The sequence below is a fragment of the Dromiciops gliroides genome, chromosome 4, assembly GCF_019393635.1.
Source record: "Dromiciops gliroides isolate mDroGli1 chromosome 4, mDroGli1.pri, whole genome shotgun sequence".
Classification (NCBI taxonomy): domain Eukaryota; kingdom Metazoa; phylum Chordata; class Mammalia; order Microbiotheria; family Microbiotheriidae; genus Dromiciops; species Dromiciops gliroides.
Window position 1 is genome coordinate 482,140,031 of NC_057864.1, and position 19,834 is coordinate 482,159,864.

Sequence of the window (19,834 nt, forward strand, 5' to 3'; positions counted from 1 at the left end):
AAGGAGACCAAATAATAAATGTTTTAAAATTCATAGACCCAGGTTAAGAACACCTGCCTTGGTGCATCTCAGCTACAACCAAGAATGTCAGCGTGACCTTAAAGTTCACCTCGTACAATCTCTTTATTTTTCAGCTGAGTTTGAAAGAGAGCACTAGAGGGGGAAATGACTGGACCGAGCTCAGTCCAGGAACAGAAAGTGCATCAGAAGCTAACTTGGAGTTGTGCTTTCTTTGCTCAGTGTCCCCGCTTCTGTGAAGCTGGACATTTCTTAAGAGAAGGAGGTCAATCTTTGCTGACTTCCTGGAGCTCCCAGCACCCCGACCCCCACCCCCTTTACCAGGCACTGCCAGGGCAGCGCTCCTCACACTCCCTTGGATCCACGGCCCACGTTCCCCCTCATTCACGCACACTCTTCCGGAGCTCCCACAGCTGGCGCTGGGCACTCGCTCCACGCGGGCGCGCTGCCTCCACTCTCGCGGAGGGCGCCCACAGCCCGAGGCAGAGCAGCAGCCCCCCAGTGGCCAGCCGCAGACGAGCCCGGCCCGGGGAGAGCGGAGGGCTCTTCGCGAAGCGGCCCAGCCCGGCGGGCTCTCGGCCGAGTTTCCCCAGCGCTTTCGGGTCCCGGAGCTTGGGGAGCCGCCGGCCGACCGGCCGGGGCAGTCCTGGGCCAGTCCTAATCGACCAGCTCTGGGTGTTACTGCCCCGCAGCTGTCCCGGCCGCTGGCAGGGGTGGCAGGGGAGGAAAGCGAGCGAAAAGCCAGGGACGGAAAGGGTGGGGAGGGGGCGCTCGCTCCCCTCGCCCCCCTCCTCCTTGTCCGTTTCTTACCCACGTAAACACACACTACTCCTGAACACACACGAGGACATAAACAGCCACACCCCCGCAACCCACAGCCACACCCCCGCAACTCCGGCACTAACGGCCGTAAACAACCGCAACCTCGCAACTCCGCACTCACAGTCAGCAGTAAACAATCGCAACCTCGCAAACTCCAATGGGCGCACGCACACAAACACACACACACACACACACACACACACACACACACACACACAGAGCCACATCTCCGCAACTCTCGCGCACGTGGACATAAACAGGCGCATCCCCGCAACTCACGCGCAAACACTCCCCTAAGTCAGGTACACGCAAGGGTGCACAACTCCAGCTCCCTGACCCCGGCGCGTCCTGGAGCACACTCACACGCAGACCTCAGGGCGCGCGCGCGCGCACACGCACACACACACACACACACACACACACACACACACACACACACTCTCTCTCTCTCTCTCTCTCTCTCTCTCACTCTCTCACTCTCTCACTCTCTCACTCTCTCATTCTCTCACTCTCTCACTCTCTCACTCTCTCATTCTCTCACTCTCTCACACACACTCACTCACTCACTCACTCACACTCGCCCAACTCCAGCTCGCGGACCCAGGCGCGCCCAGCCCGCGCTGCCGGCGCCTCCGCCCCCACCCGTCCGGCCCCTCCCCCCACAGCTGCCGCTCCTCCCCCCTTCCCCCCGCCCGCCAGTCCGGCCACCCCGCGGGGAGAGGGGGGGCAGGGAGCGCTTTGTCCCCGTGCTGCTGCCGCCGCCGCCCGTGGGACGCGAGGAGCCCGAGGCCCCCGCGGGCGCGCAACTTGGAAGTAGAGTTGGCAGAGTTCGGGGTGGGGCGGCTGGGGGGCGCCTGGCGAAAAGGAGGAGGAAGAGGAGGAGGAGGGCGCAGCGACGACAAGGACCAGGAGGAGGAGGAGGAGGAGGCGAGGGCGCCGGGCAGGGCAGGGCAGGGCAGGGCGCCGGGGCAGCCCGAGCGGCGGCGGACGATGAACAAGCTTTACATCGGCAACCTGAGCCCCGCTGTCACTGCCGACGACCTCCGGCAGCTCTTCGGGGACAGGAAGCTGCCCCTGAGCGGCCCCGTGCTGCTCAAGGCCGGTTACGCCTTCGTGGACTATCCGGACCAGAACTGGGCCATCCGCGCCATCGAGACCCTGTCGGGTGAGTGCCCCACCGACGGCTGCCCTACGGCCCGCGCCCGTCGAAGGCTCCGGCTCCCCTCCTCCCACTTCTTCGTCTTCTTCGCTCCCCCCAAATCACCCCAGGGCTCCTGGAGCCCGAGATCCGCTCCCTCTCCCAGCCCGGCCGTCTGGCAGGCAACCTCCCCGAGGGCGCCCGCACAGGACCTGCCCGGGGCTGTGCGGCACCACCGCCTCCGCGGCCGTGGCTTTGACCATGACCTCCTGCCCCCTCGGGGCTCCCCCGAAATCCTTCCGCGGGGTGCCCCCGCTCCCAGGGCTGTCTGCCCCGTCCCAGGACACCCCACTTTCCGTGTGCCCACCGCGCAGACTCCCGCCACTAGCCCAGCGACCCCTCCTCACCGTGGGACCCCAGGCCCGGGTGGCACCAGGCCCCCCCTCGCCCCCACCCCCCGCGGGCCCTGGAGCGCTGGCCTCCCGAGCCTCCGCCTCCTCGGCCGCCGCCTCCGCCTCCTCCTCTCTTGCTGGGCGCTCGTATTTTTCTCGGATTTTTTTCTCCGATTTTATTGAGAGCTGCCTCGGGCGGGGGGCGCCCCGGCGACGGGTCCCCCGCCTCCCGGGCGTCTTCGAGCACCTTTTTACGAGGTGCCCGGTCGGAACTCGGCGGGGGCCCCGAGCTAAAGCGAGCCAAAGAGGGGGCTGGGGGCCCGGGCGAGGAGCGCACTGCCGCCGGGGCACGGCGTCCCGGAGGCACGCGGGAGCGCACCCACACGGGCACCCACTCACGGGCACACATGGGCACACGCGGGCACGGACCTGCGGGCGCTCCCCCGCGAGCGCTCCCACACGCACAAACACACACGCGCGCGGACAGGCGCAGTCGGGCAGAGAGCGGCGCCCGGCCGCTGGGCCCCGGGGGGACATGGGCCCCCCAAGGCCAAAGGGACACTCTCTCCCGGTGGGTCGTCCGCGTGTCCCCCGCAAACTGCAAACTAGGGAAAGCGAGAACTTTAGCCCGGCCCCCAGAGCCTTCCCTCCGAGCCCCTGGTGAGCGGACGGGACGCAGGCGCCCCGACCAGGGGCCACCAGCACACACAGCATGGCTGCCCCAGCCCTGCGTTTTCAGTTTTCTAGTGAGCTCATCCTTACAATTTGGAGGCTTTAAACGAAGTCATTAATTGGCCTTTTGTAACGCTGGCACTCCCCGTAGTTCTGGCCACTTGTGGTTGGAGTCCCTCTCCCATGATGGGAAGAGCAGTTTGTGTGGACTCACCAGGGGCCAGTTTGGACAAAGTGCTGGCATGGGCTTCTCTCCCCCCCCCCCACCCCCTTGTGGCCCGAGTACAGATCCCGAGCCCACCGCTGAGAGTGCCCCCTTAACTCCCCGCCCCCCACAACCCTGACACCTCAGCCCTAGGTTCTGAGCCCAAGAGAGATTCTGAAAGGTTTTTTTTTTCTTCTCATTTTAAAGGTAAAGTGGAATTACATGGGAAGGTCATGGAAGTTGATTATTCCGTCCCTAAAAAACTGAGGTAAATAAGTTTTGATTCTGTTGTTTGTCTGGACTTTGGGTGGTTGGCCTTCAACCTGAACTCCAGCCTTCATCGTTCTGATGGATACGTGGAGGGGTGGGTATGGTGGGGGGCAGAATTTATTCATGCATTTTTCTTTGTGCTACTGGCAAAAGATGCTCGATTTCGATTTTTACTTTCAATATATGAGGTGTTTGACTTTGCAAATCTATCTGGAATCACATTCTTAAAAGAAGTCTTTAGCCGTGGGGGAGATGAAGAGAAAGTCAGATAGGAAACCCTTCTTGTAGAGTTCTTCACTGACTTTAGATGTTGGGGGGAGGGTAAACCTCTCCCCCAACTTTCCTGGTATTTTATAGTCCTAAGGCTTGGGCCTTCGGTAGGAACAATCATAACATACCAGCTCCGGTTTCTTAGCTGAACTCTGGGACAGTTGGGGCGATGTCCTTTCCTTTACCTAAAAGGTAACTTGGGCAAGAATTCTTTAATTTGCAAAGTTAAAAGCAACTTTGGCGTTTCTTGAGATGGTGTGGACATTTTAGAGGCATGATTTCCAAGGGTGGGTACTGGCTGAATCTTCCTCTGGAACGAAAGTTTGCCCCTGCTGAAGTTGGCCCATTTTGGGAGCCAAAAAGTGTGGCTGGAGATGAGGTGGGGGCTTTGGGAGACCTGTAGCTCTAAGGGAATATAACTTTGTTCCTTCTAAATCTGTGGAATTTGTACTTAGAGAACAATTATTTGACTTGTGAAATAGGCGTCCATTGGAATTGTGAGAGAGGATGAGAGGGGAGGGAGGGAAGGGGAGATAGACAGGGAGGGAAGGTGGGAAGAAGGGAGGGGGGGATATGAAAACGAACGTATCTTTTTCTCTTCCTAGTTACATTTCTTCAGTTGCTGTATATTTCCATATTGTTCCTCTTCCGTTTGTTTCAGACTCCTAGTCTCAGGAGTTGTCCCAGTGCGGAGTTTGAGGTTATAGTAACTTAAACCTTCCTGAGCCTCAGTTTCCACAGCTGTAAAATGAGGGGATTGGACTAAATGCTTACCTCCAAGGTCCTTTCAGGCCCTAAGGCTTTGATCCTGGATTTTCCTGTTGGCAGTAATTGTCAGTTATCACTCTCATGGAAGAAAGAACTTTCTTGATTTTGCCAAGAGGGTCCAGAGAAGCTGAGAAGCAAACAGGCCAAATTTGACAAACACCCGCCGCTGAGGGGGCCAGGTGTCCTTCCAAACCGTGCCCCCCCCCCTTTTGATAAGCTGCTTTTTAAGCCAGCATTATCTATTTGACTGTCAGTCAGACTGGAAAAACCTGGAATATATTAAAAGACAATAGCTAGTGGCTTGTGAAAGGGGAAAGTTTATGATTTGTAATTAATTTAGTGTAAGAATAGTCTGAAGGAGAGAGCCCCCTTGCTTCCTATGGGGCTGTGAGACTTGAAACGGCCTTTAGCCAAATGATTGGTTTGCCACAGACATACTTTTGTATTCTTTATGGCTGATGGACCCTCCAGAGAAGGTGTGTTGGGTTTTTTGGGGGGGATGGGTGGGGGGGGGGAAGGAGAGTCTAGGGTCCTAGTCCTCCAAGTTGGGGGCCCAAAAAACTCAAAAGAGACATCTCCAGAGTTGAAGGATCCCACACCAACCTGCTGGATAGTAGATGAGCTATTGATGGCTCTGTGTTTTTAATTACCTTAAGTTAAAAAAAACAAAGGTCAATTGCATTTTAAATTCCGGATGTGCCATCGTTGACAGATAGTGAATGAAAGTAAAACAGATTTGTCCAAAAGATGTACTGTCTTACCCTGAAATACCTTTTTGGTATGTTTGCCAGGCTTGGTTTTGCCTTTCTTGTTTCCCCCCACCCCCACCCAAATGCATAGAGATGTTGCTTTGGGAGCAGTGGCCTTTAAAAAGTCATGCATTCCATCAGGTGACCCTGGGGGCCTAGGTCGTGGTATATGCAGAAAAGTTTTCCATAGCTCCCTACTTGGACCAGATTTCTATGTGGATGTGAGCTGTAGGACTCTTCCCCTGCGTCTGCCTAAGCTCTGGGTGTGATTCACTTCAAACATACCATTTGAATGCATAAGCCCTAGAGCTCGGTGGTTTTTTTCTGGAGTCTCCTGGGTTTTTGATTAGTTGATTTGAATTTCCTTTGGACTTAGTGATTAGTTGGTAATGGAGGATTTGGGGGGTGGGGGGTGACTGGGGCCGGCCCAGATGGGGATGTGTTTGTGGCTGGGAACTGAGCTCCTGGGGCCTTTTCTCAAATACAAGTGGACTTGGAGGACTGGCAAGGCCACGGTCAAGCTTTCTTCCCTTTCTTTCTTTTCCTTGTTTTGTGTGTGCGTGTGTGTTCATCATTTCTGGATCTCTATGAAAAATGAACAAGTTAGAACGAAGCTATGTGGATTTCTTTGATTGAATTCTCCAGATGTGTATGTGCGTGACAGTTGGGGTGATCATGGACACAGTAGCCTTCTTTTTGCTGGCCTGGGAGGCCTGGACCTTGGTAGGGTGTATATATAGGGTTTGATTTTTTAAATCATTCAGTCGAGGAGAGGAGATGGCCCTTCAGACTCCTCTTGGTTTCCTTTTTTTGAATTACCAAATTTAAATTGTGCTTCTTCCTTGTATCCAGTTGCTGAGATGGTGGTTGGTATACACACACACACACACACACACACACACACATATGCATGTGTGTATATCTCTGTTTGTCTATCTCAATAGATCAGAAAATCCCTGGAAAGATTTGAAATTTGAAATTCAAGATTTCAGGAGTAAATTAGGAACAGTTATTGTCTTTTTGGTTTGTTTTGTATTTTCTCATAGTTTTGTTGTGGTGGTTGTTTTGCATTTTTTTTTTCATCAAATACAAGTCCTGTAACTATATAAAAATAGTGGAGAAACAAGCATCCTTTTCCTTTGTTCTCTGCCTTGGGTTGAAGACTGAGCTGAGTTAAAAAATAAAACAACCTTTGAATCTTTTCCCTCTCGGAACCCCCCCCCCCCATGACAGTATTTAGTTGGGTCAGTTTTTGCCACGGAGTATGTTTAGATCAAAGGTGCCCCGAAAGGGAGAGGCCTGATAAGCTTTATTTGTGCTGGGCAAAGCTGGCCTGACTCTCCTGCTGATAGAAGTTTCACTTTACGTGCTACTAACAATTTTGTTCCGATCTAGTCCACAAATTTGTTTTCGAGAAGACGTTCTGGTTCCTGTAACCAAGGTTGGAGGGAGCCTTCCAGAAATGGGGGGGGGGAGTGTAGGGGTGGGGCAGGAAGAAGGGGCTATGGTTTCCCTCCCCCCAGAAGTCAGGGACAGACATGACCCAACTGAGGAGGGAGGATGTGACTCCTGGGAGGTGTTGGAGGAAAAAGCTATGAATTTGTCTTTCATGATTTTTCAAAACCAGTAATTGTGTTCTGTCCCATGCAAATGGCCTTGGTCTCCTATAGGAATGTTAAAGAAAACAGTGTCCCAATTGTGTTTTGCTTGTATGTACTACATTGTGTATGGTGGAATTAAATACCAAAAAGAAAAAAGAAAAAAAATCTCACAGCCCCAGCCCACAAACAAACAAACAAAAATCCCCAAACCTTTTTGCAGATGAGTTTTAAATTCACTTAGCAGAGCAGAGCAAACCTCCTTTGGTTCTTTAAGCATGTTCGGCTCCTTTTCCAGCATTTGTTGAATTAGGAATTGTTAACGCCAGAGGGAGGAGGCAGCTGGGATTGTATACATCTTCCAACCCAAGGCTATATGATCTTTGTAATTTGGTGTTTGAATTGGAATTTGTCCTTAGTCTAGCCAGAAAGAGGAGGTTCCTTCTTAAACGTCTTTCTATGTCTCTTCATGATGCAGGAGGGAGTCGGGAAATATTTTTGTCAGTTCTTGAAATCGCTTTTAAAGTATTCCAAAACTAAAAAAAGAAAAGATACTAATTGTGTCTCATGAAAATGTGAGTTTGCAATTCCAGTTTATTGTGAAAATAAAAAGAAAACACCCTTCTCAGTTTATCTTTTTATGCGATTTAGTGGAAGACAAAGAAAATACTTGTCCCAACAAACTGATTTCCCCCAGAGAAATGAGCAAGTGAAAGCCACTTCATAAGATTTCTGCTTTACCCTTTCACTCAGGCCCCCCATAGATTTCTGCAGCAATTTAGACTGTGAAAGTGTTGGATGCAGAAATGGCCCCTTTAAATTTCTCCAACTGAGAGGATTGACTTGAATAATTGTATTCTTTTCAAATGGTGAAGCTGTGGCCCCGTAGGGCATCCTTGCAATTGTTGGTTCTGGAGGAGGACCCCAAAGAGCAATCTGGAGGTGATCTTATTTTTGACTGTTCAGTTCAGAGGACCGCTCTGAAAAGGGGAAATGAGCAAAACTTGTTCTGTTGCCATTTGAAGATTCAAAATTGTTCTGATTGTTTACCATAAAAATTGACAGAACTTTTTTCGTGAATTTCAGGAATGGAGCTTTATGGAGATTTCCATGGTCAGGGTGTATGTCTAAATAATTAAAAAAAATAAAACTTCAGATGATTTAGAAGCAGATGCATCCCCAAATTAGTATTTCACCCTTGTTTTTTGGTAAACCACCATATTTTACTTACAGAATGTACACACTGAACTTTGAAATGGAAAAAATAGAAATACATTGACTCTAGCCCTGAGAGCCCACTCATTAAAAGCCAAGTGAGCACTCACTCATAAGCATGAGTTTTTGAAAAGAGACTATTGATGTATTTTGAAATAGATTTTTTTAAATTTCTTTTTTTTTTTAATTTCTAAATATTTTCTATTGGAAACTGAATCACAGCCTCAAGTATGCAGACTTGTCTTCCCGATGAGAAGAGCCACACTGCCCAAGTGTGGGAGAGGATATTGCTGGAGGTGGGGGGGGGGAGGTGTAGGGGGGAAGGGCAGGGGGAATTTCTATCATTTATGTTTCGTTGCAGTCACTTGAGGGGAGAATATAGTTTTTTAAAAAGATAGGTTGACTATATCAGATTACCTGCTGTCTAGGGGAGGGGGGAGGGAGGGAGAAAAATCTGAAATTGGAAAGCTTGTATAAACAAAAGTTGAGAACTATCTTTACATGTAACGGGGAAAAAAGTAAAATACTTTATTAAAATAAATAAAGACCATACATTGTTATCCAAAAAAAAAAAAAAAAGATAGGCTGAGAGGCTCAGTAGAGTAAGAAGTAGCCTACATTTCAGGACAGGCAGAAAAAGTAGTAAATAACAAAATGACCAGACCAATGTGTTTCCAGAGACTCCACCCCATGATGATCAAGTTTGTACTCAAGTTTTAGAGCTCTATAAATTGGTTTGGTATTGGTAGAGGATTGGAAGTCCCTTGAGGGCAGGGACTGCTGTCTGGTCTTTTTATTCTCAGCATATCTCAGGGCCAGTGAAGCTTCCAGGAACTCCAATCATGGAGATGTCTGCTTCTAGCCTTTTCAGTAAATGGATGCTGTCAAAAGGACCATCCGAGACAGATTATTTGTCCTATTTTATTCTTTAGCTATTTATTCTACAGACACTGTGTTTGCCTACAGAGATAGCAAAGACAAAAACAAAACATTTATGATCATTTCCCATTAGAAACACATAGGACAAATGCCTAGTGATTACAGTGAGAGGGAATTGGAGAAATCTAGGAGACCTTTTTTTTTTTTTAAATTCCTTTTTAAAAAGCTACATTGTTTGGGTTTTGGAGTTCTATTTCCATTCAGAAATTGGATCACAGATAGGATCATTTGCCATTTTCCTTTACAGACACATGCTAAGTGATCTGGAGTATTAGGAATACCCAGCTCTTGTTATGATTGAAGTTGAGATTTGAACTTTAAAAATAATACTTCAGTATCTCATCTCTCCAATAAAAAAGTCACACATGTGGAGGCTTTTTTGGGTGCTCAGCATAGCAAGGCTTGAGGAAATCAGACCTGAAGAACACCGGTGGGCTCGGATAAGCTAGCCCCACCTTCTGTAGCATTTCCCATGGGGTAGCAGTGGGGCTCTTTCCTTTCATAGGACATGGGGGAAGACACGTTTGTTGGGTTTGCAGATGCCATAGAGTTAGGATCCAGGAAGAACCAGATGGGCAAGATCTAAGGTGATGAAATGTCCAAGGATCACCCATTTAGAGGTTGGAGGGCACTTTAGGGTCCTTTGGTTCACTCTCATTTTACACATGAGGAAACGGAATTGAGGTGACTTGGCCAAGGGTCACACATATGGTAAGTGGCAAAGGTGGGATTTGAACCCAGGTCTAGTCTTTAAATCCAGCATTCTTTTCCTTGAAGCATGCTGTGAGCTTATCCAGACTCTTCCATTTGGGTGTGGAAAATCAATTCTTCTGACTGTAGCATGGGGAAGGCAGAGGGACTTGAGAGGGCCTTGCCTCCAATGTGAGTCACCAGGGGGACCCCCATAGGATCCCAGGGAAGTCAGTGTCCAGGATGAGGGAGATCAAAGAGCCCCGCCACCTCCAGCCCCCTGGCAGAACCCATCCAGAGTATTGTGGTCAGTTCTGGCCTCCACATTTTAGGAAGGACAATCTTGACAGGAGCCCAAATAAAGGGCAGCCGAGATGGTCAAGGGGCTGGTGCCATGTCATCTAGGGGTTGGGGGAGATTTACTCTGGAAGAGAAAAGACTTAGGGGTGACCTCAGTGTTGTCTTGAGGCACTTGAAGGACTCTGGTTGATAGGAGATACGTTCCTATGACAGAACCTATCCTTTATACGTTCTCTTTGGAGAGGCATCAGCAGAGTGGGAACTGTTGGGCAGAGAGAGAACTTTAGATACATCACAAGGAAAAAACTTCCCAGTAATAGGATTTGCCTCTATTCCCGACTGCCAACCTGAAAGAGGAATGGACTGCCTCTGAAAGTAGTGAGCTTCCCATCGGTGGAGGTATCCATTTGGAATCTGGATGATTGCTTGCAGGGAATGTCATGAAGGCACTTGCCTGTTCAGACACAGGCCCACCCCCTTCCTGCCCTTGAGATCCTGGGATTCTGGGATCAGTAAGACTTTTTGGGGGGTACACATCTCTCACTTTCTCATTCGACTCTGTGCTTCCAAACTGGCCGTTTTCATTTTATGGCGTGTGCTGGATGTATTCTCTTTCGGGAAGCCAAGTTGCTGTGTGCCATCGGCATTATTGTAAAGGTTTTACTTTTCTGGTTTTGATGGTAAAACTTTAGTGTGCTCTCTCCACAAAGCAGGGAAGGGAGGAAAATGTCTTTATTCCATAAAAAAAAATGTCTTTCTAAGTCTGTAGCCACCAAAGGGGAGGCCGAGTGCCTGGGACCTCATCTGGAGTTTTGGGCTCAGGCAGACGTGATATGCTGGTAGAAAGAACAAAGGCTGGTGGGGAAGATTGGGGTGGACGGGGGTGGGGGGGGGTGCTCCGGACACAGGCATCATGGAAGATGAGAACCCGGAGGCCTTAGACGTGGCTCCTGCCCAGTCTAGTCCTTAATTGGCATCTCTCAGGTGCGTTCTGGGGCTTTCCCGAGTCTGTTCCCTTGGCTCAGATTTTATGAGTTGTTACCCACTTAACACGGCTTCTCCTTTTCCACTCGACATCGTGTGGAGTCAGGCTCAAGGTATAGTCCCCTTTGATGGTCTGAACTGAGCAGCCCACCTGCCCTTCCCAGGTCTTCCCATCCACAAGGGAAGTTGTGCCATGGGCCTACTGTGTGCAGGCTGGGACTGGGGAGAGCTGAAGAGCCCTTTGCTCCAGGAAGGGGAATCTGAGAGAAACAGGGATCTATAACACACAGGGAGACATGTTCAATCCAGAATGCCCTGGACTGTCAGAAGGAGAAGTGCTATCATGCTATAGCAGGTGGGGTCCTGGACTTGGAGTCAGGAAGAGCTGTATTCAAATCCTGCCTCAGACACTTAGTGGTTCTGTGACCCTGAGCTGGTCACTTTGCCTTTCTGTGCCTCAGCTTCTCCATCTGTCAAATGAGGAGATGGGATTGGTGGCTTCTAAGGTCTCTTCTTCTTTCTATTACTAACCCAGAGGGATCAGAGATGGCTCTCTGCTAGGCTCACATTTGAGTTTGGGGTTTAAAAGATGGTGAGACATGTAGAAGATGAAGGGGGTAGAGTGGGGTGGGGAGGAGGCTGAGTGAAGTCATGAAGATGCCTCAGGGGACCTTGGTTCAAATACAGCCTCAGACACCAGCTGTGGGACCCTGGCCAAAGTCCCTTTCCCTTTTTTTACCTCAGTTTCTTCATCTGTAAAGTGGGGATATTAATAGCTACCAATCTTCCAGGGTTATTATGAGGATCATAATGTTTGTAAAGCACTTTAGAAAGTTTAAAGACATATATGAATGTGAGCTATTCGAACCACTCTCATTCTGCTGATGAGAGGTCAGGATGTGTCCAGGTTCAGAGTCTGAGGCCAGAGCAGTTCGATGGAAATATGTCGTACATAGAGAGGACATGTGCCAGATGAGCCTAGACTAGGGTGGGTGGGGCTTGGTCTGGAAGGACCCTGAGTGTCAGGCCAAGGTGTTTGACCTTAGCTCACTGACCAAGATCTATGTGTAAAGAAAATGATAGGGGGCAGGTAGGTGGTACAATGGATAGAGCTCTGGCCCTGGATTCAGGAGGGCCTGAGTTCAAATCTGACCTCAGACCCTTGACACTTACTAGCTGTGTGACCCTGGGCAAGTCACTTGACCCTCATTGCCCCGCCAAAAAAAGAAAAAGGAAATGATTGTGACAACAGTATGTGACAGGGATGGGGGGATGGGGGGAGGGAAGGAAGAGAGTGGAGAGGATGGTAGCCATCCAGCAGGATGGAAGTGAGAGCCTGGATTGGAGTGGAAGCTCTTGGAGGACAGGGACGGTTGGTCATGGTCCATCTTTGCATCCTCAGCCTAGAGCATGTGGTCAGCAAGCAATCCATTCTCAGCGGTGTGGGCAGGGCGGCTGTAGAAACCTCAGAGAATCATAGCTCCAGAACCGGACGGGACCTCAGAGGCCATGGAGTTCAATCTCTTCTTTTACAGATGAGGAAACTGAGGCCCAGAGAGGGGAAGGGACTTGACCAAGGTCTCCTGTGTGGTCTAGAGTAGGTCTGGGGTTCGAACCCAGGATCTCTAACTCCACATCTGGAGCTCTTCCCAAGGCACTTGAAGGACTCTGGTTGGAAGGACTCCACCCCTGATGCCAGGCAGCCATTCTTTTGTGACTGATGGTCTTCAATTTCCCCCTCTGTAAAATTAAATGGTTGGACCCGCTGAGGCCCCTTCTAGCTCTAGATGATCCTATGTTTGGCCAGGGACTACAAGATGGTCTGTCTCTGCCCTTCGGCCTGGGAGCCTTCAGGTTCAAAGGAAGAAGGAATGTTCCCCTTGGGCATTTCTTTGGTCTTCAGAGAGGGGCTTCTACACTGTGAGATGGAAAATGGCATGTCCCTGGTCACTTAGCCACTGAGTCAGGGGGAGACTTGAACCCACATCTTCCTGATCTCTAGGCTAGCCCTCTAGCCACTGCATTCTTTATCCACATATATTCTTTCTCCCTCATGAGAGTATTTTCAGGCCTTGGGAGGACAGATGTGACAGAGGTGGTAGAATCAGAATTTGGGAAATGAGAAAGAAGAGTCCAAACTCAAAGGATCCATCAGAAAGTGTTCCTTCTCCATTCGGGGTACGGCAATAGGACAACAGAGGAAATGACAAACGTTGTGGGGGATACATGAATACACTCTTGGTAAAGTTGTAAATTGATTCAAACATTCTGTAGAGCAATTTGGAACTATGGACTATAACACCGTGCATCCTTTTTGACCTTGCAGTGCCACTACCAGGTTGGTATCCTAAAAGAGATTTTTTTAAAAAGGTTGATTTTGAAATTGGGGTGATGCCTATCAATTGGGGAATGGCTGAATAAATTGTGGAATGAGATTAGGATGGAACACCATTGTGCTGTAAGAAATGATGAGCAGGATACTATCAGAAGGACTCATGAAAAAGGCAATCCATCTACAGAGAAAGAACTTGATGGTATCTGAATACCATTTTTTAAAAGTATTTCTTCTGGGGGCAGCTAGGTGGCACAGTGAATAAAGTACCGGCCCTGGATTCAGGAGGTCCTGAATTCAAATCTGGCATCAGACACTTGACATTTACTAGCCGTGTGACCTTGGGCAAGTCACTTAACCCTCATTGTCCCGCCCCCCCCCAAAAAACAAACCAAAAAAGTGTTTCTTATACAGCCCCCCTTCCCCAAAGGTGTTAGGAGGAATGAAACAGGTTGTATCTGCCCAAGAAGTTCACGGCCTCAGGGTTACAAATGTGGGAGGGACCTCTCTGTGTTCAATGGACTACAGTTGGAATAGGCTTCGTAAACTACTGGCTGCCTCAATACTTAGAGCACAGTACCTGGACTCTAGGAAGACCTGAGTTCAGATCCTGACTTCGACACCAGGTGTCTGCAAGTCACTCTTATCAGTTTCAGTTTTCTCATCTGTAAAATGACAACAATCACACTTCCATCTCTCAGGATTGTAGTGAGGATAAAATTAGTGATCTTTGCAAGGTGCTTTTGCAAACCTTAAAACACTGTGTAATTTCTAGCCATTGCTGTTGTTTTCATTCTCATTTGGAAAAAAGTGATGAGTTTCCCTTTGGTCATGGTGGATTGGAGGTGTAGCTGAGACGCTCAGGTGGAGATGGCTCAGAGACCATTGGAGGAGAGGGCAGCGGGAGAGAGTTCAGGGTCATGTGCAAGGGGCAGTAGTTGGGACCATGGGAAGGAATGAAACAGGAGATGACAGAGTGGGGGAGAGAAGAGGAAGAAGAGAGGCGAAGATATGGATCAGCTCTCCTGGGGGTCTGGGAAATGGACAGCCTGTAGAGACTGCTAAGTAAATAAATACAACCCCTGTGTAACTCTTCCTACCATTGCTGGGAGACCCGCCTCCCTGCAGCTGAAAGTCTTCATGCTCTGGTGCCCCCAGAGGTTAGAGGACTCGCCCAGAGTCATGGGGCTACTTTGTGTCCAAGGCAAGGCTTGATCCCATTTCTCCCAGACTTGGGAGTTGATTTTCTGTCCATGATGCTGAGTTCCTTGAAATACAAGATATACGAAGGAAATACAAAGTAATTTCAGTGACAGAAAACGACTCCAGAGCTCCCATGTTGGCCTTTTGGTGAATGAGGAAGGGAGCCACAAGGTGACAGGTTGATCCTTCTCTGAGGTGGGGGGGGGGTTGTGCCTGGATGGGGAAATGGACCCCCCCATTTTGGTTTAATTTGTTTATAAAAGTATTATTAAGCAGTAGCGGCGGAGGCGGCAGCGGAGACAGAGCTGCACGGCTAAGATGGTGGGGCCCGGGAGAGGCCTGGCCCGGGGCATGGGGGTGCACAGACAGGGAGCCTGAGCGGGCTGCCTGCCGGGGGCTGGGGGAGCTGGAGGGCGCCCAGGAGGGGCAGGGCAACCTAGCCTTAGGGTGTGGGAGCTGCTGTCCGCCTGTGGAGATTGGGGGCCCAGGGCAGGGAGGGAGGGGCGCAGAGGAGCCGGACGTTGGGGGGGGTGGCAGGTTTGGGGAGGGGCCTGGATGCTGACCTCTCCTCTCCTCTGTTGGGCTGCAGTGTGACTTCACAGAAGATCAGACTGCTGAGTTCAAAGAGGCCTTCCAGCTGTTTGACCGAACAGGGGATGGAAAGATCTTATACAGCCAGTGTGGGGACGTGATGCGGGCCTTGGGCCAGAATCCCACCAATGCTGAGGTGCTCAAGGTCTTAGGGAATCCCAAGAGTGATGAGATGAATGTGAAGGTGTTGGACTTTGAACACTTTCTGCCAATGCTGCAGACCGTAGCAAAGAATAAGGACCAGGGCACATATGAAGACTATGTAGAGGGGCTTCGGGTGTTTGATAAGGAAGGGAACGGCACAGTCATGGGTGCTGAAATACGGCACGTCCTTATCACTCTGGGTGAGAAGATGACCGAGGAAGAAGTGGAAGTGTTGGTGGCAGGGCATGAGGACAGCAACGGTTGTATCAACTATGAAGAGCTAGTCCGGATGGTGCTGAATGGCTGAGAACAAAAGTCCCCTTTCCACAAAGAATCCCCTAACTTTCTCAGTGTGAAAATGATCCTCTCACCCCTGAAGCAACTAACTATATTGTCAGGGTTACCAACGTCCTTCCTTCCAACCCCCACATGTCCTCTTTGGCCTACCTGCTCTCTGCTTTCACCAAATTAAACTTGCTAACTGCTCCCAAAAAAAAAAAAAAAGTATTATTAAGTAAAAGCATGCCGCTGCTGTGTTCTAGCCTCAACCTGAATGATTCCACTTTTCTTCTTAAGAAGCAAACTTATCTGGATATTCAGAGTGAGGGCTTTGGAGCCTGGGCTTGCCTGATTACTGCCTCTATGGTTTCATGCAAGTTACCTGACTGCTCTGGGCCTCAGTTTCCTCACCTGTACAACGAAGGCACCAGAGGAGATGAACCTGTAATCGTATGATCCTTGCCCCACTGACTGATGGGGTGGGGTTCATAAGTCGTGGGAATTCTGCATGTTTTCTACTACAATTACTGTTCTCTGTTATGGTGTAAAGTGGGGTGTCTGGGTCGGGGCTTCCCTTGTGGAAGGTTGAAGTCTTTTGCCAGATGTTGGCATTAATGACCAACCTCTTTCTTTTCTGCCATCCCTCTTGCTTGGGAGCTAGTCTTTTTGCCCGCCCAGAAGGATGCTATGATCACTGATCACCTGCCATCTTTTACTTTCTCAGTTAAAGCTATTCCCAGGGCAGCTAGGTGGCACAGTGGATAGAGCACTGGCCCTGGATTCAGGAGGACCTGAGATTAAATCCAGCCTCAGACACTTGATACTTACTAGCTGTGTGACCCTGGACAAGTCACTTGACCCTTATCGCCCCACTCCCTCAAAATAGCTATTCCCAGTTTATTTACTCATTTATATTTTTGCTTGTTCACTTCTTTATTCACTTATGTTCCAGGCTTATGATTTCATAGATCTGGGGAGCTCCTTGTGTGAAAACCTCCACCCCTGATGCCAGGCAGCCATTCTTTTGTGACTGATGGTCTTCAGAGAGGGGCTTCTACACTGTGAGATGGAAAATGGCATGTCCCTGGTCACTTAGCCACTGAGTCAGGGGGAGACTTGAACCCACATCTTCCTGATCTCTAGGCTAGCCCTCTAGCCACTGCATTCTTTATCCACATATATTCTTTCTCCCTCATGAGAGTATTTTCAGTAAAAAACTCCTACAAACTCCTGACAGCAAGACCTTAAAAGCTAGAATTTTTTGTTGAAAACAGAAAATCCCTTGATTATATGATGAAATGACATGGCTTTTGGCCCACACCTTAAGGGTAGACGACTATCTTTTTTTTTGTTTTGTAAGGCAATTGGGGTTAAGTGACTTGCCCATGGTGACATAGCTAGTGTCAAGTGTCTGAGGCCAGATTTGAACTCAGGTCCTCCTGAATCCAGGGCCAGTGCTCTATCCACTGCACCAACTAGCTGCCCCGACGACTACCTTTTTAAACAAAATTCATTTTTACATCCTCTCATTTCCCAACACAGCCTTTTTCTTCCGTACTGAGAGCCATCTTTGATAACAATGAATAAAAAAGGGAAGAGGACAAAACAGAATAATGTTAGCTCTCATTTCTCTGATGCTTTAAAGTCTGCAAAACTGCACAGATGTGATCTTGTTTAATCTTCCCAACAACCCTGGGAGGTGGGGGCTATTATCACCACTCTTGTACAGATGAGGAAACTGAGGCAGACCACTGTGAAATGACTTGCCCAGGGGCTCACAGCTAGAAAGTGTCTACATCTGCACTTGAACCCAGGTCTTGATTCCATCTCCTCATCTGCTGCACCGAGATGTGTCCAATCTTTGAAATAAATGCACGGAACAGTGGAGACATTGCTGTCCTTCAGTGCAAGGTCCAGCCTGCCTCTTTCACTTTGGACTTCTTGCCATGTTGATCACCTGAAATTGTCGATGGGCTAGTTTCTCTGTGAGTGTTAGCTTTTGGTTGGGGGGGGAGGGGGAAGGAAAAAAAATTACTGGGAAGAAATGACCGAGGGGGCAGCTAGGTGGTGCAGTGGATAGAGCACTGGCCCTGGAGTCAGGAGTACCTGAGTTCAAATCCGGCCTCAGACGCTTAACACTTACTAGCTGTGTGACCCTGGGCAAGTCACTTAACCCCAATTGCCTCACTAAAAAAAAAAAAAGAAATTTAAAAAAAAAAAAAGAAATGCCCAAGGGGAACATTCCTTCTTCCTTTGAACCTGAAGGCTCCCAGGCCGAAGGGCAGAGACAGACCATCTTGTAGTCCCTGGCCAAACATAGGATCATCTAGAGCTAGAAGGGACCTCAGCGGGTCCAACCATTTAATTTTACAGAGGGGGAAATTGAGGCTTACAGAGGTGGAGCCACTTAACTAAGGTCACAGAGGTTATAAGGGTGAGACGTGGGATTTGAACCTAGGTCCTTCAGAACTGCGCCTACTTTTGTAATTACCACTGTTCCCTTGGTGTTTGGGCTTCTCTCATTGAAATGGAAGCTTCCTGAGGGAAGGGTCACATTTTTCTTGTTTGTATTTATATCTCTAGGACTTGGCAGTACCCGGCCTATAGTAAGCATTTCTGTGCTGTCTCCCTAATCACCCAGGTTGGGTGGTTTCCTTGATATGGGAATTGCCCTTCACCATTCACATTGATTGGGGTCTGTGAGAGTGACTAGTTTGGCGGGGGAGGTGTCAGCCTGGTGGTGAGCATCACCAGGCTTAGGCCGATCTCTTGATAACAGGCTGAGAATAGGCTCTGGGGGGCCCACCCTTATGGAGTTGTTCTGGCTTGGTGGAAGGCCTGCTGGTACTTGTGTTCTCCTGGCAAAGAACCCAGGGCTCTTCTCCGCAGCATGAGGAGGGATTGGGCAGGGAGGCAGAGGGGCCCCTCAGAGCACTTCCCGAAGGGGTGCCAGTATTTCTGTTTTCTCGTAAAAGTCAGGACTCAGTGTATGGCTGGAAAAAGAGATGACAAAACCTCTCTCCTCTTTGGTGAGGACAGAGGTGGAGGACTGGGGGTGAGGAATGCTATATATGTTGTCAGATTCACTGGCCCTTCTGGTTACTTTTGCTGAATTGATTTTTACCCCCTCTGGTTTCAAGATATATTTTTGGGTCAGGGGAAAGAAGAGAGGTATGTATTAGGAAATGAAGACAAATGAAAAACAAAAGACATCAGTGCAAATTCTAATATAAATTAAAAGGTTTACATCGATATGAAATAGATGCCTCCAGCTTTTGTGACAGAGAGAGAAGGGAGGTGAGAAGGATAAAGAGAGGAGGGAGAGGGAAGAGAAAGGGAGGAAGAGGAAGAAAGAAGGAAGGGGTGAGAGAGAAGGAAGGGGGGAAGGAAAAGAGAGCAGAGAGAGAGAAAGGAGAGAAGGGAGGGGTCGCTCTGGTTCCGAGGATCCCCCTGAAGTTGGCTTTGGGTGCCATTCCGCCAGGCAGAAAGCCCCCCTATAAGAGGCTGGGGCTCGTTTCTAGCTTCTGGGGCAGGGGTTCCTCATGCTGTTGGTGGCCTGGGGCCCTTGGGTGGTAGCAGTCTGCTATGGCTGAGGGAGCCTGTCTCAGAATCCTGTTTTTAAATTTATCAAAGAAAATCTAGAGTATCACAAGCTCCAGCTGTGAAAAGGTTTAGAGAAGAAAAAAAAAGTTAAAGAGCATCTGCAAGCCAATGTCACCCCTTCATTCGAGTCTCTGCCTAAACCTTGGCTGCAGTAAGACCGCAGGGCTTATTTTAAACATTTATTAAGCACCTACTATGTGCCAGGCACTGTGCTAAGCTCTGGGCGGCCAAGAAGAGCAAAGGCAGTTAGTGGTCACTCTCAAGAAATCGCCAGTCTGATGGGGGAGATGAGGGGCCAGCAGCTCTGTGCAAACAATCCATATCCAGGGTAAACCGGAGAAAATCGACAGAGGAAGGGCATTGAGGGGGATGGGGATTGCCCATGAAAAGGGCCATAGAAATGGGAGCTGAGATGGTTATTGTTGTATTCTAACGCAGGCCTGCAGACGTCTACTAGCAGCGGGGCCGGGGGCACTGGGAAAGCCAGACAAAACAGCTCCTTCTTCCTTTGGGAGCTGCCCCCCTGCCAAATGAGTCCTCCTAGGTCATTTTGCACTTGGGCCATTGTAGCCCCCTTCCATCTTGCGCATCCCCCAGAGGTGGCCAGGGCTTCTGCCAGGCTGGGGCCAGTCACAGAGCCAAAGGCCGGCCA

The 19,834-nt window shown here is 49.5% G+C and overlaps 2 protein-coding genes across 2 annotated transcripts in view; both read left to right on the forward strand.

Annotated features, from left to right (window-relative positions):
- The first annotated feature begins 1,794 nt into the window (after positions 1 to 1,794).
- The window catches only part of IGF2BP2 (insulin like growth factor 2 mRNA binding protein 2), a 127,255-nt gene continuing 109,215 nt past the window's right edge, over positions 1,795 to 19,834 (forward strand). Inside the window, 2 exon segments of the mRNA XM_044003625.1 lie at positions 1,795 to 2,005; positions 3,455 to 3,515. Of these exon segments, the coding sequence (XP_043859560.1) occupies positions 1,831 to 2,005; positions 3,455 to 3,515 (236 nt within the window). The 5' untranslated portion in view covers positions 1,795 to 1,830.
- On the forward strand, positions 14,869 to 15,811 carry LOC122754265 (myosin light polypeptide 6). Its single transcript, XM_044002527.1, has 2 exons — positions 14,869 to 14,886; positions 15,155 to 15,811. Exons 1-2 carry the CDS (start codon positions 14,884 to 14,886, stop codon positions 15,605 to 15,607), a joined length of 456 nt encoding a protein of 151 aa, XP_043858462.1. The 5' UTR covers positions 14,869 to 14,883; the 3' UTR covers positions 15,608 to 15,811.